General features: G+C 36.4%; 1 protein-coding gene across 11 annotated transcripts in view; it reads right to left on the bottom strand.

The window, feature by feature from the left end:
* The window catches only part of DNTT (DNA nucleotidylexotransferase), a 130,085-nt gene that overhangs the window by 64,626 nt on the left and 47,513 nt on the right, over nt 1-17,946 (bottom strand). For 6 of the 11 annotated variants that reach the window (XM_064430941.1, XM_064430945.1, XM_064430942.1 and 3 more), the window contains 3 exons: nt 16,015-16,094; nt 12,553-12,736; nt 7,617-7,742 (listed from right to left, as the gene is read on the bottom strand). In XM_064430941.1, coding sequence (XP_064287011.1) covers nt 7,617-7,742; nt 12,553-12,736; nt 16,015-16,094 — 390 coding nt within the window. Of the gene's footprint in view, nt 1-7,616; nt 7,743-12,552; nt 12,763-12,832; nt 12,956-16,014; nt 16,239-17,946 lie in introns of those variants that run through there. The other 5 variants (XM_064430938.1, XM_064430940.1, XM_064430939.1 and 2 more) reach the window with 3 other exon arrangements.

Genomic DNA, 17,946 nt, shown 5'->3' with positions numbered 1-17,946 from the left:
AATCTATTAGAAAAATAATGTACAAGCCTTAGCTTCCTAACATCTGTCTCTAAATCTCTTGCAGTAGCTAATTGTTGGATTTATTCAACTGTCCTTTTTTTTCCACATTTAAGATGTTTATTTAGTTGACAGATTATGTTGTAAGTAATTACACAATTTTTAGTAATACAGGCCCATTAGAGTTTCATTGCAGAAAAAGGTGAAACTACCAGTTTGAGGTCACGGGCAACATGGATTCATCCCAGTTTGTGTATGGAAGAAAAGACACAGCACAGACAATACTGCAAAGCAAATAGGGAAATACATTTTACAAGTGCAGTAACAGAACTCAGATGTTTCCTCTGTTGTGAGATTTTCTGGATTCTCTGCCAAGTTCTTATATTTTTTATTCATTATCAGCTTCAGAGATTCTTTCTTACTTTGGAATAGAATATGCCAATTGTTGCTTCAAGTGAGATTAACAGTTCAACTCACGAAATTAAGATTCCTTTTGATTTCTTCTTCTTTCTTTATAACTTGTACACACAACTACTCAAGAAAGCAGTGTTTGCCAAAAAATTTCCAGTTAATACTAAAAGCATTAATCAGGGGCAGAGCTAAAAAAATATAATTGATACATTCTTGTTTAAATAGTCTATACTGATAAACATAGCCAGAAAAGTGGTTCCCAAAAGCAGCTGCTCAGCAGCATGTGTTAATAATGGCAGAGACTGGCAAAGCCATTTCTTGATTAGAGTGCTCAAAAAGTCCTGGGATGTTTTTTCTCACTCCCAAAAGGCAGCTTCTCACATGCACATCTGAAGTGTTCTACAGGGAAGAATCAGCCCTTGTGATAATTGTGTCTGCATGTCCCAGCACCAGCCCTGCTGCAGAGAGGTGTCAGTCCCCTACCACTGCCATGAGGGCAGCTCTCAGAAAAGCTGTGTCACCATCACCACTGAAAAATACAATCACATGGAGCATTTTACTCAGAGGCTGTTGATAGTCAGTGAGAAAATATAATCAAAGCATTTTCATGATTCTAGTTTACATTTTTTCAGTGTTTTCCTGCCTTTGTGAAGCTCATTAAGCTGTTGAAAATAAACAATTAAAGAATATTGAATATTCATTATTCTCTGTGCAAAAAAACTACATTGCCTGCAAATGCAGCAACTAATTACAGATGTCTTTTAACATAAAGCTACTTTTAACATTCTTTTTAATAAAACATTTCTTTATTTAAAAAGACAGCAACTGGACTTGCTGTCTATTAAATAGTATAGTTCATATTGAGTAATATTCTAGAGGAGAGAAGAAAAATCTAATATTATTTAATAAAAACTTACCATCTAATAGATCTCTGGTGAAGTCAGCTTATGGTGACATAAAAAGGAAAGTTATTGACCATTTATTCTAAACTACTATATGTCTTACATGAAGCACATTACCTTCACTTCATCAATCAGATAAGTGTTCAGATTACCTGTTAAAAAGTACCAGTTTCCAGCACATGAGAATTTCATTATCTTCAGAGTACTCTGCATAGTCTGCTGTAATTAAATATGCAACAGAGCTGGGCTACATTTCAGTTCTTCAGTTATTGAAAATTTTACTTCTGTCTCTGAAATTGTGGAATGTTTGTTGGTGAGACTTGGACCATGCAAAAATGCGGGGTTTAAATGCACTTCCAGATTCCAGTGGGTGAGATCCAAGATCCACTAAGATTTTGCTGAATTGTGTTAAAAATAAGAAAGGTGACAGATATAGAGGGGAATTCTGACTCTCGTTTAATATCTGGTACTTAAGAATTAAGATAAAATATCATTAATATCATCATCAAAGTTACCAGTAATCATCTTACATATGCAAAAAATGCAGACTAAAATACTGTTGGTTTCATGTGAAACCAACAAAAAAGTGAAAGATTCTCAACTAATATATGACACCGATTCTCAGAAAAAAAATAATAATCAGTAAAACCATGCTACTTTCTGTCTGCTGAACAGCTGACCCAATAACATTCAGCCTGATTATCAGATTACAAGTCATGCAGAAAAGCAAAACAAATTAACGGTCCCATGTGCTATTTCAAAGTATTCTCAACAACAATGTCAGAGCTGGTCCATTGCTACTTGCAAAAAAGTCTTTAATAAACTCAATGTAAGACTCTGCTAGAACAGAAATCATAAATATTACACAAAAACCCTATATTTTAAATCTAATCTGTTTTGTAAAGAATTTCTTACAGCTTCATGGAGAGGGCACATATCTTACAGCCATGCCTGCACTCACAGCTTTGCTGCCAGACCTTGGAAAGCTGCTTCACACCTCACTACGGTTGTTTCTCTTCCATTTACTCTCTATTAGGACTGTGAACACTCCAGGGCTTGAATGCTTTCACAACGTGCTTGTACAGCATCTTTCATAAAAAAGGCCCCTAACTTACTTGAGTCTGAAAACAGTACTGCAGCACAAATTAAAAAAATATTAACACGCAGTTATACAAGTAAGTTCAATCTGCCAGAGAGCTAAATAGCACCCTGTGACTAAAAAACCCAAAAATTTTACATGGTATGTGTTTGAGAACCTGTTATACTCAGAAGAGCAATTTGAGTTAAGCTGCTTTCCCTCTCAATCACTCTTTTCTACTTGTTTATTTAGTAGGTTGCAAATCCAAAGGACAGGTCCTACTTCTCATCACATCAGCATCATCAGTGTTTGATGACCATTCAAAACCAATCGAAGTATTAGAATGCAGCTTTCATTCAAATAATTTTCCTCTCTCTTCCACCACTGTAAATCTCAATTTTGTATTTTGGTAGGAGGAAATATCTGGCATGTGAATGACCTTTGTATAGGCTGAGAGAGAAAACAAATACTTCCAGGTGCTTATTTCAAGAAGAATTAAGCAATTTAGGCCAACCTGCAATATTGACTAAAGAGACTTCCAAATAAATAAAATTACCCCTTTTTGTTCAGCCTGATTTTTTTGGTTTTGTATCTGGACTGAAATGCCCAATACTTTCCCAGATTCTAAGATTTTATCATGTTATTTTACATCAGCTAGAAAAACAAAGGACCTGAGAAAGTAACAAAAAAGCATAATATGCATGATCTCAGGGTCCCTGCATAAACACCTTTACAAGAAATAAACATATTATTTCCAGTTGCTCCTCATATTAAGGAACAATAACAAGTTCATTTCTTGAAACAGAGAGAAATTCATGAGTTTTCATATCAGTCCACATTATATACAAGAAAACAATACAAATGTAAAAAAAGGCCTGCTGACACAGCACAGAAATGCAGCTCAAGTGTTAATCACATGACAATGACCTACATAATAGATGTGCTGTGTAATAAGAAATATAAAATACATATATGTTACATACATTAATATGGTCAAAGAAAGTAACATAGATTAATGTATCATACAAATTTAAACTGCTGAAAAGTAAAGATGTGTTTGTACTCTATATTTTACAAAGCACCTTCCCATTTATATTAAAAATCTGAATACATATTTACTCCTTACACCAAACAATCAATTAATTTTGAATAGGTATACACTTTGCACACATTCACATGATAATTCAGAGGTGCAGTCTGCAGAATTTTTACTGAAGCAAGCTGTGTCAGTGGGACACTACCTGTTATTAAGAGTATCCATTCAGTTAGTGGTTTTCTACTACACAGCTCCCAAGCTCATTATAAAACTAAAATTGAGGATCTTCTGAGATACATTTTAAAATGAAATAATAATAATAATAATAACTGCTTGAGCCATTGGCATAACTGATACATTCTTTGGTAGATGCAAAAGAAGAAAGAAATATTTCTTTTTTATTTTTCTCTAACAGAGTGGAAAGGAAAGCAGGCATCTTTCCCATGCTAAACATCCACATTCTCATTACCATGAGTAACAGCCAAAGCAGAGTAACATCTAGTAGCATTAGCAATAAGCCCCAGAATCACAGAACCATTTGCCTCTGACTTAATTAGTTTCCTCTGTAAGAATTAAATTGTATTTTCCTCACAGAAGAATGTCTTTCTGAATTTTATTGCAGTCTGGTATTAGTATTCAAATCCAACAACGCCTCCTGGGCACAGCAGAATGACTCCTTTTATTTTAGCACAAGAAAACACAATGCAGCCTCCAAGTGTATATTTTCAGTGGGAGAGGGAAGATAGCTACAAATAAGCCAGAGAACAATATTGGAATATTATATTCCATAATAACATTAATATTTAAGACAAACATAAAGGAAACTTGCTAAGGTACAGACTCTACTCAAAGATCTGCTCTTTTGTTTCGCAGCTTTGCCCATCTGAGCAGCCACAGCTCACCTGTGAGCAGGATGATGTGTTCAGGGGCATTCCTGGAGCAGCCAGGTCAGCAAAGCCCGTGGCAGGGGCTCCCAGCCTGCCAGCCCCGAGGCCAGGGGACACTGGGACCCAAAGACTGCACAGAGAGCCAGTCTGAAGCAGTTGCATCCCTACCCCATGAAATGAATCATGGTTCCAGTGTCTACTCCTTGGCATCTGACATTCTTAGTGTATTCTTCACACCACAAGCCTTACTACACAACAGCTCATAAATAATTTGACTGGGACTTGCCCCATACTGAATGCAATAACAAAACCTTAGCATCTGCAATTTATGTCAACCCTTCTGTAGCTTCTTCCATGTGTAAAACTGTTTGTTGTAACTTTCTGCAAGTGAGCAGAAAAATGTGAGACATTTGAACATAGAAATTGCACCTAGTATATTAAACCACCGCTTTTTCCTCATGAACTGCACTCAAATATCTCTGTTACTTTTTTTTTAATAAGTAGTCTTTCATGATGAAATATATGCAGAACAGGACTCAAGATTAAAAAAGGATTACTCAATTTCTTCAGAAATCAAGTCCCCTGAAGTGCCTCTCCCAAGAAATCAGGACATATAAATCCTGCTGCACCCACATTGCTGCCTATTAATGACTGTTCCAATGTAATTACTACACTTTCTCAAACACAACTCCTACTTATTTGAAAGGGGAACTAGATACAACATATCAGGGTCAAGTCCAGTAAAAGGAAGAATCCAAGAATTCATAGCAAATAACAGGTTTATGATCATAAAACAAGCTTACCAAAGCAAACAGAACATCTGCAAAAAAAGGGAACAAGCCTGACCCACAGAATAAGGTTGTTATAACAAAATGCTACCATCAAGACATAACTCAAGATGGTTTGGACCCAATTTTCAGGATGCATGGTATTGACCCAAGAAAAATCTGTCATTTAATGGTTGGCTGCCCACAGCATGCACAAGTGAATTACACCAATGCTTCAGTGCATTTGCTAAGTGCTTGCACTGAGAAATCTGTTGGAATGCTTTTATTTGAGAACATGAATTACAGGATTAATACAAGTCCAACAAAACAACAGCAAATCTAAAAATCAGACTCCTGTGACATTAGGCAGACTAACTGGCAGTTCTCCAAGGCATGGGCCAGTTCTGGCAGCCCATAAACACCAAACCCTTCAGCTGTCATTGCCAGCTTTGGCTGTGAGGAATAAGGGCAACAGCCCTGAGGAGCTCCATTACAACTGTCAAGATGCTGATTCTAGACAGACTCACGTAATATAAACTTGCCCAGTTCCACCTCCAGAAAAAAAACACAGCATGAACTCTGAGAAATTGCTCTCAAAATATGTTGAAGATGAAAAACTGACACCTTTGTCACCACAAAACCCAGTGTCTATCCAGAAATGCTGGATATATAGGGTAACAGAAGGGAATCTCCATACTCCCATCATCAAACTGCCCACTTCTAATGTGTTCAGCTATATTCACTTACCAAATACAAGCTGTACTTTGACATTAAGACTGCTGCATTGATAACCCTGAAAGTAATTTAGGACTGACTTTGTAAAACACAGGTTTTACAGAAACTACTCAAAGAATGTGGTCTAAATGCTAATGACAATTAAACCAACAACTTTGTGCCTTCTGGGAGCAACCGTTTTACTTTGCCTTTAGCCATCACATTCCTTTTAATTTTTTACCTTTAGGATGTCTGACAAAATGTTGTAATATAGAAAATTCATCAAAGAGCCAGGTCCCACATTCTACTGTTTTCAAGAAGCATAGAACTAAGACACTTACTTCCTATTTCTCCAAGAAGTTTGGTATTTTACATCATGTTTCAGTCATACTATGTTTGGTCTATGTTTGGACATTTTCCCCTGTAGCAGCTTGTATGTGATATTTATAAACAGTGAAAAAGAACTGCTGCTTTCAAGAGGTTAAATGGTTACAATCACAGCCTTGTTTTTCTAGCAGGTGGTAGGAAAATGCAGCCATTTCAAAAGCAGTAGTTTTGGGAATATTGGTAACATTGGGGTTGGAAGGGACCTCAGGAGGTCTCTAGTCCAACCTCAGGCTCAAAACAGGGTCAAAATTCAATTCCCATCACGTTGCTCAAAAAGGGACTTTTTGTAAATAAGCAAACAGTTTAACTGACTTGACTACCATAAATAGTAACATATATTTAATGTAATTGCTGATTATTTCAAAACATAACTACAAGCCAAATTTTATGTTAATTTTTAACTGTGCATTCCCAGATCAAGACGCTTTTGAGTTCCTTGTAGGTTTATCTTTAGTTTTGAATACCCAGAGATTTTAGTTTTTACCTTGTAAACGGTTTATCTTCACAAATAACTGGTATCTTTTGCTATACTTTTTATATGAATCATACAAATAATATTTTCTTGAAATCTTTTTGTGTATTTACAGGAAGACACAAAGTAGAATCATAAAAATTATAAATAATAACAAAATACATAATAAAGCTTTAGAAAAATGAGGAAGTGTTTGACATTATAGTTGAAACATATGCATGTTACTATGCCAGGTACATTAACACTGCACTACTTTACAGTCTCTGAGAAATGTTTCCTTTTGAACAGTGGTCACTGAGTATTTAGAGCCAGAAGGAGCCATTAAGCACAAGAACTCCAGAGGAATTTAGACAAGAGGACTCAGACCCTTCATACCCTCTGAAATGTGAAATTTTATGGGCATTAACTAGGATATATGATAGTCTCCAAGATTTCTATTTAACTAGACAATTCAAAGGGGGGGTTGTGATGTTAAAGTAATTAACATGCAATCTGTTTTCATAATTGCTCAGTGGTGGAAATCTGAAGTTTAGTACCATACTTTGAAGAACTGAACTTGGGCAAACCAAAAGGCAGCACAGGAACCATGAAGAACCTTGGACTCATCTAAACCCAACTTTGTTTATCACACTTCCAGCTTGTCAAATAAGACTGTGATGAAAGGCCGAAAGGATTTTTTTGGAATGTTATTCTATCATTTGTTTTAAAAATTCATGTGTTTACAAACTATTAATGTATTTAAAGATCCACTGTGTTAAGCTTTCAGCAATACTTAAAGGATGCAATTAAGCTGGCACTCAATTTTAATTTAAGTATGGCAGATTTATAACTTTTTAAATTGTTATTATGCTGCCTGTTTACTCTTCAATTTGTTGAGGGTGACAGAGAAATCAACACTGAGGCAAGTATTACAGTAATTACTCTAATCATACTAATTTTTATTTTATAGATAGAATAAATATTACCGTGAATTTCTTGTTGTAGTTATTTAAAGTTGTCTTCCTCTGGCATGAATACTGAGATACTTTTGTTGCAATAAATGCTGGCATTTCCAATTCAGGTGTATTCAGAGAAGGAGATTGGGATTGCTCCTAATAAGGGTAAAAAAAAAGAAGAATTAGTGACATACACAGCAAATAGCTTAAAAATACAAAAAAAGTACATTTCATGAACCCAAAATACAAACCTTTGAAGAGCAGGCAAGAAAATAATAATTCCTGTCATCGTGCTATGTGTGATAGACAAGACATAAACGTCCTATTCCTGTCTTAGTAGAGATATTTGAGCATTTTCCTTAATCCGTAAAAGTTATGCATTTAGTTAACTGGCCTTGATTATATATAAGAACAGAAGAATTTTTGGATAGAAATTAATAGGAAATGCATCTGGCAAACAATAAGTACTATAGTCTGACTTGCAGGGAATATTATAATGCCTACTTGTGAACTATAGAAATTATCTATAAGCAGCAGAACATGAGCTGAATTGATACTGCTCAAATTGATATTTGGTGGGAAAACTAGATGGGAAAAAAAATTGTTTGTACAGATTACAGGACAAACCTAAACTTCCATTAATAGCAATTACAGTGTAGAGCAAGGAATCCTGGAAACTCATTAGACCAAAAATAATTTCTAGTAATGGAAACAAACAACTAAAGATAAAAAGAAATATGGAAAAATATAAGCACTAAAAATTCCTCTTTTTTTAGATAACTCTACATTGAAACAAATTTGCAGTACACTGCACAGGGGCAACCACTGAAAAATATCTGAATGTGTAGGCTACCTAATCACTAGAGCTAGTCGGAATTCCTACCTCACATCAGCTGCAGTGAATGTCACTTGCTACTCTTTCACAGTGACATTTTCCACATGGCATAAGCAGAAGAAACAGCCTTTACCACTAGCATCAATTTGTAAAGCAGATAGACTTGGTTGCAGAATTAATATTGTGGGGGACTACTTTGCTCTTTGTCAATCATTTTTTAACACACCAAGAAGTATAACAACAGAAGAAAGTAACAGGGACAAAATGAAGCAGCAGTGAATGAAGTGCTCAGAGACAAGCAGCCAGCAGCTCTGTAAAGCCCAGGCAGCCTTGACCAAATAATAAAGTCCTCTGATATCCAGCATTTTATGAAGAGAAGGCAGACAGTTTATAAGTTTCATTTTTATTTCCTGAGAAACTCAGACTGTCAGTATGAAGAATCTCTTCCATTACTTACAGCCTCTCTTTCACAATAAAATAGAGAGAGATGCTCCAGAAAATGTTAAATATGTTTCCTGACACATGATAAGACAAAGGATCAAAAGATGGTACTACCTTTTTCTAATGTGGAGAAAAATCCTCTCTTCAAATAAATAAATCTCATTTCCAGGAAAAAAAAACAAACAAACAAACAAAACCAACCAAACAAAAAAAACTAATTAGCTAACAACTTCTGGGTTCTGACTGAGGAAAAGGTAGAAGAGATGCAGCCACAGCACAATTCTTAAGGCTGCTGAGTGTGCAGCAAACTTTATGGATCTTCCTCTCTTTTTATCCCTCTGAAAGCCTCCCCTCTGCCTCCTTCTCTTCCATATCCCAGGAAGCATCAGTACTTTCTGGCATGTGGGGATGCCCTTGTGTACCTATTAATGTCCATGTCCTGCTATTGTCAAGGATACCCATCTGCTTGTTCTTGGAAAGGTGTCTCTGCACAAGGGCTAACCTTTGCCACAGAAATATTTTGCTTCCCTTTCAAAGCAGATATTTGGCTACCATATTTCCAAAGCTTATTCAACTAAATGATGGCTACTAACCCTAAAAGTCAACCGTGACTGAATGAATCAATAATAATTCTGTCCATCTTAAATCTGGTCAACCAACCTTTTATTCTCTATAAATCACTGATATCAGAGCATCTCTTAGATCATTCACTACCACAGAAAGATGTACTTTAATGACAATTGTAATTAGGATGTTAGCTAATGGTCCGTAACTCTGACTTTATTCCCCTTGTTTTGCATTAAGAAGGGCATTTCTTTTTACTAATGCAGTAAAACAAATGTCCTGAATGAGGGAATGAGTAATAACCTTCCAAATAGGCTACTATTTGGATGAAATCTTACTGCTATTGATATTAATGGGCATTTGACCACAAAACTACATGGGGACAAGATTTCACCCAAAACATTCCCCCACTGCAATCCATTCCTTTTACTTCAAAACTTTAATGATCTAGCTTGAGTTCAAGGTTTGTTAATTCACTTTCATTTCACATTTTACAAGTCTGACATAACGAACCAAATTTGTCTTCAGTGAAATTCCAATTAAATTACATTATGTATGAGTTCGGTCTAGTACTTAAAAAGAAAATTAACCTTTACTTCAATCTTTCCTCATTTCTCAAGGCAGAAAAAAGAATTAGCATGGTGACACTGCAACAATAAAATTATCTTCAAATTTGCTACACTCCTAGAATTCTACTTTTCTCCTTGTTTGCTTTACAAAATGTTTATTACTTCAGAGCAACTATATAATTAAGATTGGTTTTATAAGCATTAAAAATACAAGTATAGCTGTCACTGGCTTGCTTATTATACTCTACATTTATTAGCATGAAATCTTTATGTTTCAATAAAAATACAAGCTTTTACTTACAAAGCCAGTCTCAGAGTATAATTATGATCTCCTGACAGTGCTGATACCTTTTTCAGAAGTTTATACTACACCAATATTCTAAAAGGAGTTTTATATAAAACTAAGGCAGTTTCATTGACTTAAAACAAATTTGGAGGAATTTTGGAAGAACAAAAAAGTGTTTCTATCTTTGAAAAGGAAAAAAATTATGAAAACACATTTTCTGATCTATCTGAATCTATAGGTCTGCTCATATTGCCAAAATTAAGCATGTACACAAAAGGTAATTTGTTTTACTTTTAATGTTGGTGTGAAACTCTACGGAAGGTTCACAGGATTTTGTTCATGGCTTTGATGCATTACTTGTTTAGAGAACTTCTTTGCATTCCCTGTATTTATATTTTTATGGCTTGTAAGATAAAATAAAGCAGTAGTTACAAGGCTTCCTTTTATATTTTTTTCTTTTTGTATTAATTTCTTTCGTCTATTCTCCCTCCAGCAGATTCACTGAAAAATGTTACAAATTTATTGCAAAAATATATCTTTGGAAGGATTTCAAATATAAACACACATTCTGTCATGGAATCATGCTGAGCCTGAGAGCGACAGCTCCATCTGGTGTATTCACTTCCCCCTCCCCCCCAACTCAAACTGTTATTAAACAGTAATTCTAGTATGTAAAAAGCTGGGAAATCTTTTTCTGGCAATGAAAATGCAATATGACTGGAAAAAAAAAATAAGCAGGATCTACAATTTTCCTTGGGAAAGGATGGCATTCATGAATCATCCTTCATAATCTAAATACCAAAATGATGAAGCAGCAAACAGCGCAATGCTGCTGTTAAATATTCAGGCATTCTGTGCCTCAGAGGAGGGCACATGCTGCACATCCTGCCCTCATCCCAATGTGGTCACACAGAGCCTAATCCAGACCCTCAGGAATCAGCAGGAATCCCTCACTTTGCTTCAGAGAGCTTTAGATCAGACCTGTAGTTCTCTTGACAGATGAATAAATTTCTTTGCGGGTGCACAAGAAACCCATCACCGCGAGGCTCGGGCGGGTGCAGAACGAGGGGACAGCTTCATCCAGCTGCAGTGCTGGGCCTATTTCATGGCTCAGTGCTGGGCACAGCACCCTGGCATTCCCACCAAACCCCCATCACTCGCAGTCTGTGCCGAGGTACTGAATACCACTGCTCCTCACTTGCTCCAATGTGAGAAATTAGCAGGTAATTTGTCAGATATAGATCAGAGGAAAACATCATCATCCATCGCCTCAAGGTCAAACACCATGCATCAAATCATCAGCCTGCCATTTTCAACATCCTCTGACTTACAGCTTCCATTGAGAGATAATAGAATATAACAGAACTTTTCTTTCTCTTAGCACAATTTTTCTTGATGGTGCCAAGTCTGTAAACACATGTCCCCAGACTACATCAGTCTTCTTCTCACAGGTCCTTCAAGGACCCAGCTGTTACCTGATCACCCTGCAACAGCAAAAGTTCTAATATTTTTGCATTGTTTTGAAGAAGCCAAGTATGCCATCAACAGCCCATTGAAATGCATTGTTCCCAGATGTATCCCAATGCATCTGGGATATTTACCATTATATTGATGTATTTGAGCAAATACCACAAGTACCAGAACAAGTGCCTCATTGATGGATATTACAATTCAGCCCCTTAAGGCTCCAGGAAGATCTAACAGCAGCCTTCCAGTAATTTAAGGGGCTGCTAGAGAGCTGGAGAGAGAACTTGTTACAAGGGCACAGTGACAAGATACTGTGTAATGGCTTTAGACCAGCAGAGGGGAAATTTGAATCAGATATACAGAAGAAATTCTTTTCTGTGAGGGTGTTGAGGCACTAGAACAGGTTGTCTAGAGAAGCTGTGGCTGCCCTGCCCCTGGAAGAGTTCAAAGCCAGATTGAACGGGACTTTGAGCAACCTGATCTAGTGGAAGGTGTCCCTGCCCACAGCAGGGCAGTGGAAGCTGGATGATCTCTAAGGTCCCTTCCAGCCCAAACCATCCTGTGATTCTGTATTTACCAGTTTGTACCCTGCAATGACACAGTAACTCAGCATTACCAGACACTGATAAAGAAGGCATGGAAATTGTTTCTAATCTATTGAATCTGTGTGAATTACTCATATAAATTTCACAGAAAAAGAAATAAAATAATAGTAGAACACAATTATATATATATATATAAGGTTAAAAAAATCTCAGCCATTTATTTTGGATATCAGTGTTTTCACAAGGCAAGATGTCTTACCTGTCTTACCATAAGATGGTACTTCATTTCTGAATCAACTGGTCTTCCTGCCTCCATGCAGGCTGTAAACCAGGAGATATCCAGTAGCTCAAACCTGGAGCTGTCACCCACAGCCTGTCCTTTCAGCCAGTCCAGCACCTCCAGGTAAGAGTTGTTCTCAGCCACAATATGAGTGACAGAATCACTGTCAAGAAGTACACAAAAAGTTTTCTTTTTTTTTTTTTTCCCACTGAATCCAACTGTACACAGATACAGAGCTGTTATTTCTGTATTTACTTACCATCCACTTCTGGACAATTGTAGTGTATATTGTACTTTAGGATGTGGGAAGCACTAAAGTTTTCATATCACCATATATTTATTCTAGTCACTGACTCTGCCTTGAGGAAAGACTGTAGTCTGGCAGCTCCTGTAAGTGCAGTATTTTCTTTCTTGAAGGATCATTTGCCTTCCATAGACACTAAACTAATACACATTTCTTTGCAATTTTGAAAATATTTCGCTTACACGAACAGTACCATAATTAAAAGGCTCCTTGACAACACCTGACAGCCTCTTCCCAATATTCCTCATCAATGAGTGAAAGCTTTGCAACATTAAAAAGTCAGTTAACAATAATTATTTAACACTTTACAGCTAGTAATATCTTTCTGGATACTTCAGTTTTCTGTATTTGTGTGAAGCCATTCATTACATATGGCATTTTCAAATATTCATTATTTAAATCTTATGAACTACCTTCTCCACATAAAGACCATTTCCTTGCTGCTAAGCCAGTAAAACAAAACTGATGGTTTAGTGAATACAAAATTTACAGCTTGAATTGTTATTCAAGACATTATATGGCGTACATTGCCCAAAAATAAAATAGCACAAATGTTATTGCAGTAAACTTCAGTTGTTGTAAAGAATAACATTGGAGAGGATCACCTGATTAAAAGGTGATCCTTTTAAAGATTAAAAAGAGACACTTCTGTACCCATCACAGGAAAATAATGGACAGGGACAAAGCTGTGTTTCAAGATTATGTGCATGCTTAGGATGATCTGTAAGTTTCTATCTGGCCTGCTGATGTTTCTCAGCAAGTTTGGAAAAATAGAGATTTGTAGGAAATTTTGAATGATTCTGAGTGCTCCTGCTCCCTATGCATCCCACAAGGGTGCTGTCACCCACAGAAAAAAAAGAAAAAAAAAAAAACATGAGAGAAAGGAGAAAATTCTTCCTTTTCATCAACTTGTTGAACTTAAGTATCCAGAAAATATATTCCAACATTAATTTCTATCAGGCAATAGATTCCTAAACTCCTTGCAGGACAGGCACAGAGAGGCAGTGTCACTATTTGACACTATTTTTACAAAAGAAAAGCTAGAGTTGGAATATAAATTGTCTTAATGGCAGCCACATCCATTTGAAAGTCTGTGACTTTCTGAAAGCCCACGATGGTGACAGCCTTCTGCATGTACAGTAAATTTCCAGAGGAGAACCTGACAGATTGCTCTGCAAGCCCTCTGTAACAGCTGGAGCAGTGGAGCCATCAGCCTGACAAAGCAGAGGACACCACTGGTTGCAATTACTGGTTAGCATGGACTTCAAAACATGATGTGTGCTGTTGAAGGCAGACTGCACACTTCAAAGCAAATTACCTTCCAGAAAACCAAGAAAATCCTTTGGCCTCTGTGATCCTTATTCAAATGAGTGATCACCAATTTCATTAAGTCATGAAATCACAATGACAAATACTGCAATGGCTTCATACAAAACTGTTATCAAATTACTCTCCAATCTAATAAACACACTGTATTTTGGAACTATAAGAAAGGTACTGAAAGGACTGTACTTCAGAAATGCGTGTCATCCTGTAGCACAATTTTTTTTCTCTCCATATAGTGGAACTGGTAGAGCAGAGACCATTGAAAGAGAATAAATCCCAATTTATTTTTTCTAAAAGATTACAAGCACAGATTATGTGAATCTCCTTGAAATACTGTTCGGTTTATTATTATTTAACCCTGCTAGGTCCTACTTTAATTAAACTGTCACATCTTTATACTTCAGTTAGAAAAAACCAAACTGTTAGAGACATAGAACTTCTGCTTCCTGTGGTTTATTTCACTTCATATAAAATATTCATATGTTATGTATTTGTACCAAGCTGCAGAGCTGGGAACTTTGCCATAACTATGCTCACAGCAGCAGTTTAGCTGCTGTGCTCCAGTTTCCTCTCATACCTGTACAGCTGTGCTATTTTCTTGGCACAGAACATAAGAAATTTAGCATTTCCTCTGTCATTTTCAAAAGCAAAAATCAACAGTTAAACAGTTTTGTTTTATCCAGTAGCAGCTAAGCTGAAATTAAACATAACACCTGCCTCATAAAACTTACAGAAAGTCTAAAATACTGGCAATAAATACCTGTGTGTCAAAGCAGCCCAGATGAAGCATTTACACCGTCCTCTACAGATTATTAAAGTAGGAGCCAGAACAGCACTCATCAATTCTTTTTTCCCCCCAAGAACTCAATTAGTTTTGTATCAGATGCTAATTGCCTACTTCTGTTCAATACCTGCTTCAATCTTGCTTTATAAATTATTTTAAATTCCCTTCTTCCTCAGACTTTCAAAGTTGATGGGATTGAAGACAAGTCTGTGGAAATACATTTTGCTAGGGAGGACCCAGTTGTACACTCCGGAGACAGATCCAGAGAGGGAATCGATACTTGATTTTCCCCCAGCTTTTCAGAGAACCTATATAATGATACAGCTTTTGGAAAACTGCATCATGACATAACCAGCACTTATGTAAAGCACTGTTGGGAGGAAGGCTTCCTCCAAAATGAGTTGGTCTGCTGAAACTAGACAAACCTGAATCTGAAGAGTGTTTCCACTTTCAAATGATACATCTGTTGTATTTTACTCCTAAGATTTTTCTCCAGAGCTCTTCCATATTGTACCCTAACTTTGTCAAACCATAACTTGGACACTCGCATTAGGGTATAAAAGTTAAATACTATAATACCACAGATTATGTAGACAAATACCACCCTCAACCCATCACAGTTTCCATTCCTGTACGTTTAACTTTCTTTCATTTACAAAATTGGCCATTAAATTTAGCTTAATCTTAACCTCACTTCAAAGGGGAAATAAACAATGAGTGATGCAGATGAGCTAAAGACACAATTTATATGCAGACCCATGAAAATTGACAGATCTAAGATAAATTAGAAATTTTGCTGTTTTGTGCTTTCCCTGCTCTCTGTCCAGAAGACAATAGAAATAAACCACATACCAGGAACCCCACTGAACTCCTAAAGCATATTTATAATGGAAAGAGCCAAGTAGATCCACCAAAAACATAGCAAAAGCTTCAATCACAGTCACTTCTGTGACTATACTTATTGATTTTTAAATGCTTCAAACAGCATTACTACATGTTATTTCAAAACATATAAATATTTTCCTACCTTAGCTCACTTTCTACTCTGAAACCTTTTCTTCTTCCCAGTTCCATCAAAAACGTCCTTCTGGTCATCCCCATCTTCCTCTGCAGAATAAAAATGACTAAGTTACTGAACTTTATTTCATAACTACAGGAAAGTTTTGGGGAATGCAACCCTTTCTGTCTCTTCCTCTGGGAGATTACAGCTGGAGCTTTGAACCTATCCATGATGCAAGGTAGAAGTGCTTTCACTTGGGTAAAATAGAGGTAACATGCTTTCTGACAGGCAACAGCTGTATTTAATGTCACCACCCTTTGAAGTAATTTTCTTATTTCCCCTCTGAAATCAAAAGCAGGTGCTACAAAAGCAGAAACATCTCTCAGTCTCTACCAGCTGGGACTTCTTCAACAGAAATACTCCAGAGAGGTGCAAAGATTATTTCATTCCTTAAAACAGCCATTGCCTACAAAGACTATCCAAATAATATTGATCAGCCAAATACTCTCAGAATTTCAACCAGGTCTTCAGCTGATTGAATGGCTCGGTTCCACCTTTTTGCATTTAAGCACCCAGTGACCTCCAAAGAGCTACAGAGCAGATTATGGAGCCATTTACATTCCTCATCTGGAGGAGGGGGGTACAGCTCATTGCAGAACTACACCAAAGTTTTTGCCAGTGCCACGCTGGATGCAGTTCTGTATCTCTCTGAATTTCTATTAGAGCAAGGTGAGCACAATGAACCAGGCTGACAGACCCTGCATCAACTTCAGCACAAATCTACTTCAGTGGAAAATACCCCTATTCCCATGTCAAGCTGGATTTTTATTTTTAACATAGAAGAGAATTTGGATTTTACCAGTCCTTCAGAACACACCACAAATATTATATGTTACAATTCTCATTGCCCATGTTCTCATGGGGAAGCAAGGTGGAAAAATTCCTAAGTCAGATATATCAATTATATTCTCAGTTCTTTTATGGATATACAAGCTGAGATTCAGGAAAATTAGTCAAAACCTGTTTCCTGCAATTATGGCCCTGAGTATAAAATTAAATTGTAAAAGTATTGCAGACATTTTCTGAGCCCTATAGCTCTTGCTGCTTCAACTGTATTATTGCAGATATAAAGAAATACTTTTCATCAGAATAGAAACCAACCATCCAAAATTAATATAGAGCTTTTAATATAGAGCTTTTCTGGGGTCTTCCTGAGGCCATGAAAAAAATATATACATAGTGCAGTATATAGATTAGACTGGATTCATTTCTTCCCTTGCCTAAGGATAACCCAGGAGCCAAAATATCTATTCCTCTTTTGGATTTATAACATTAAAATTTTCAAAATAAATCATTTCAAGGTTATTTTGAAATTATATCTTTTCATAGTAACTGGAAATTGGACAAGCTGACTTTAAGAAGCTTAAGCAAAAGAATAGCAGCAAGGAAGCAAAAAAAAAAAATAGGAATGGATCTGACATTAAGGCTGAACAATCTGTTTTGGTTGTTCTGTGTCTTTTTTCCAGACTACTAATCAACCATTGAACATTGGTCACTTCCCTGTTTATAGCTTTCTTAGGCTTGGTAAAATACTTTATCTCAATCCCTATGAAGAATAATGTATTGGTGAACAGATTCTTTACATATGTTAAACAAAGTTTTATTTTATTTTATAATTAATTCAGTGCTCTAAAACATGTAAATATAATTTTCCCCTGTGTAACATCAATATGCTCAGTGCCAGTAAAATCCTTCTGGCTTGAATAACAAGTTTTTATTCCTTTGTGTTACTGTTATAACTCTTAAGCCAGATTTTCGAGGGTATTTAGGTGCCAAAAAGCTGCAAACAGAGACCTAGTGGGATTTTCAAAATATCTAAGCAACCTAGGCACTCAGCTCCTTTGGAAATCAATTTCTGGCTTTGAACCTAATGCAAAGAGATTTTCTCTAATAAACACA

Source organism: Passer domesticus, chromosome 8, assembly GCF_036417665.1.
Source record: "Passer domesticus isolate bPasDom1 chromosome 8, bPasDom1.hap1, whole genome shotgun sequence".
NCBI classification, from domain to species: domain Eukaryota; kingdom Metazoa; phylum Chordata; class Aves; order Passeriformes; family Passeridae; genus Passer; species Passer domesticus.
Note: the sequence above shows the minus strand (reverse complement) of the source record. Positions and strands in the feature narration are given on the sequence as shown.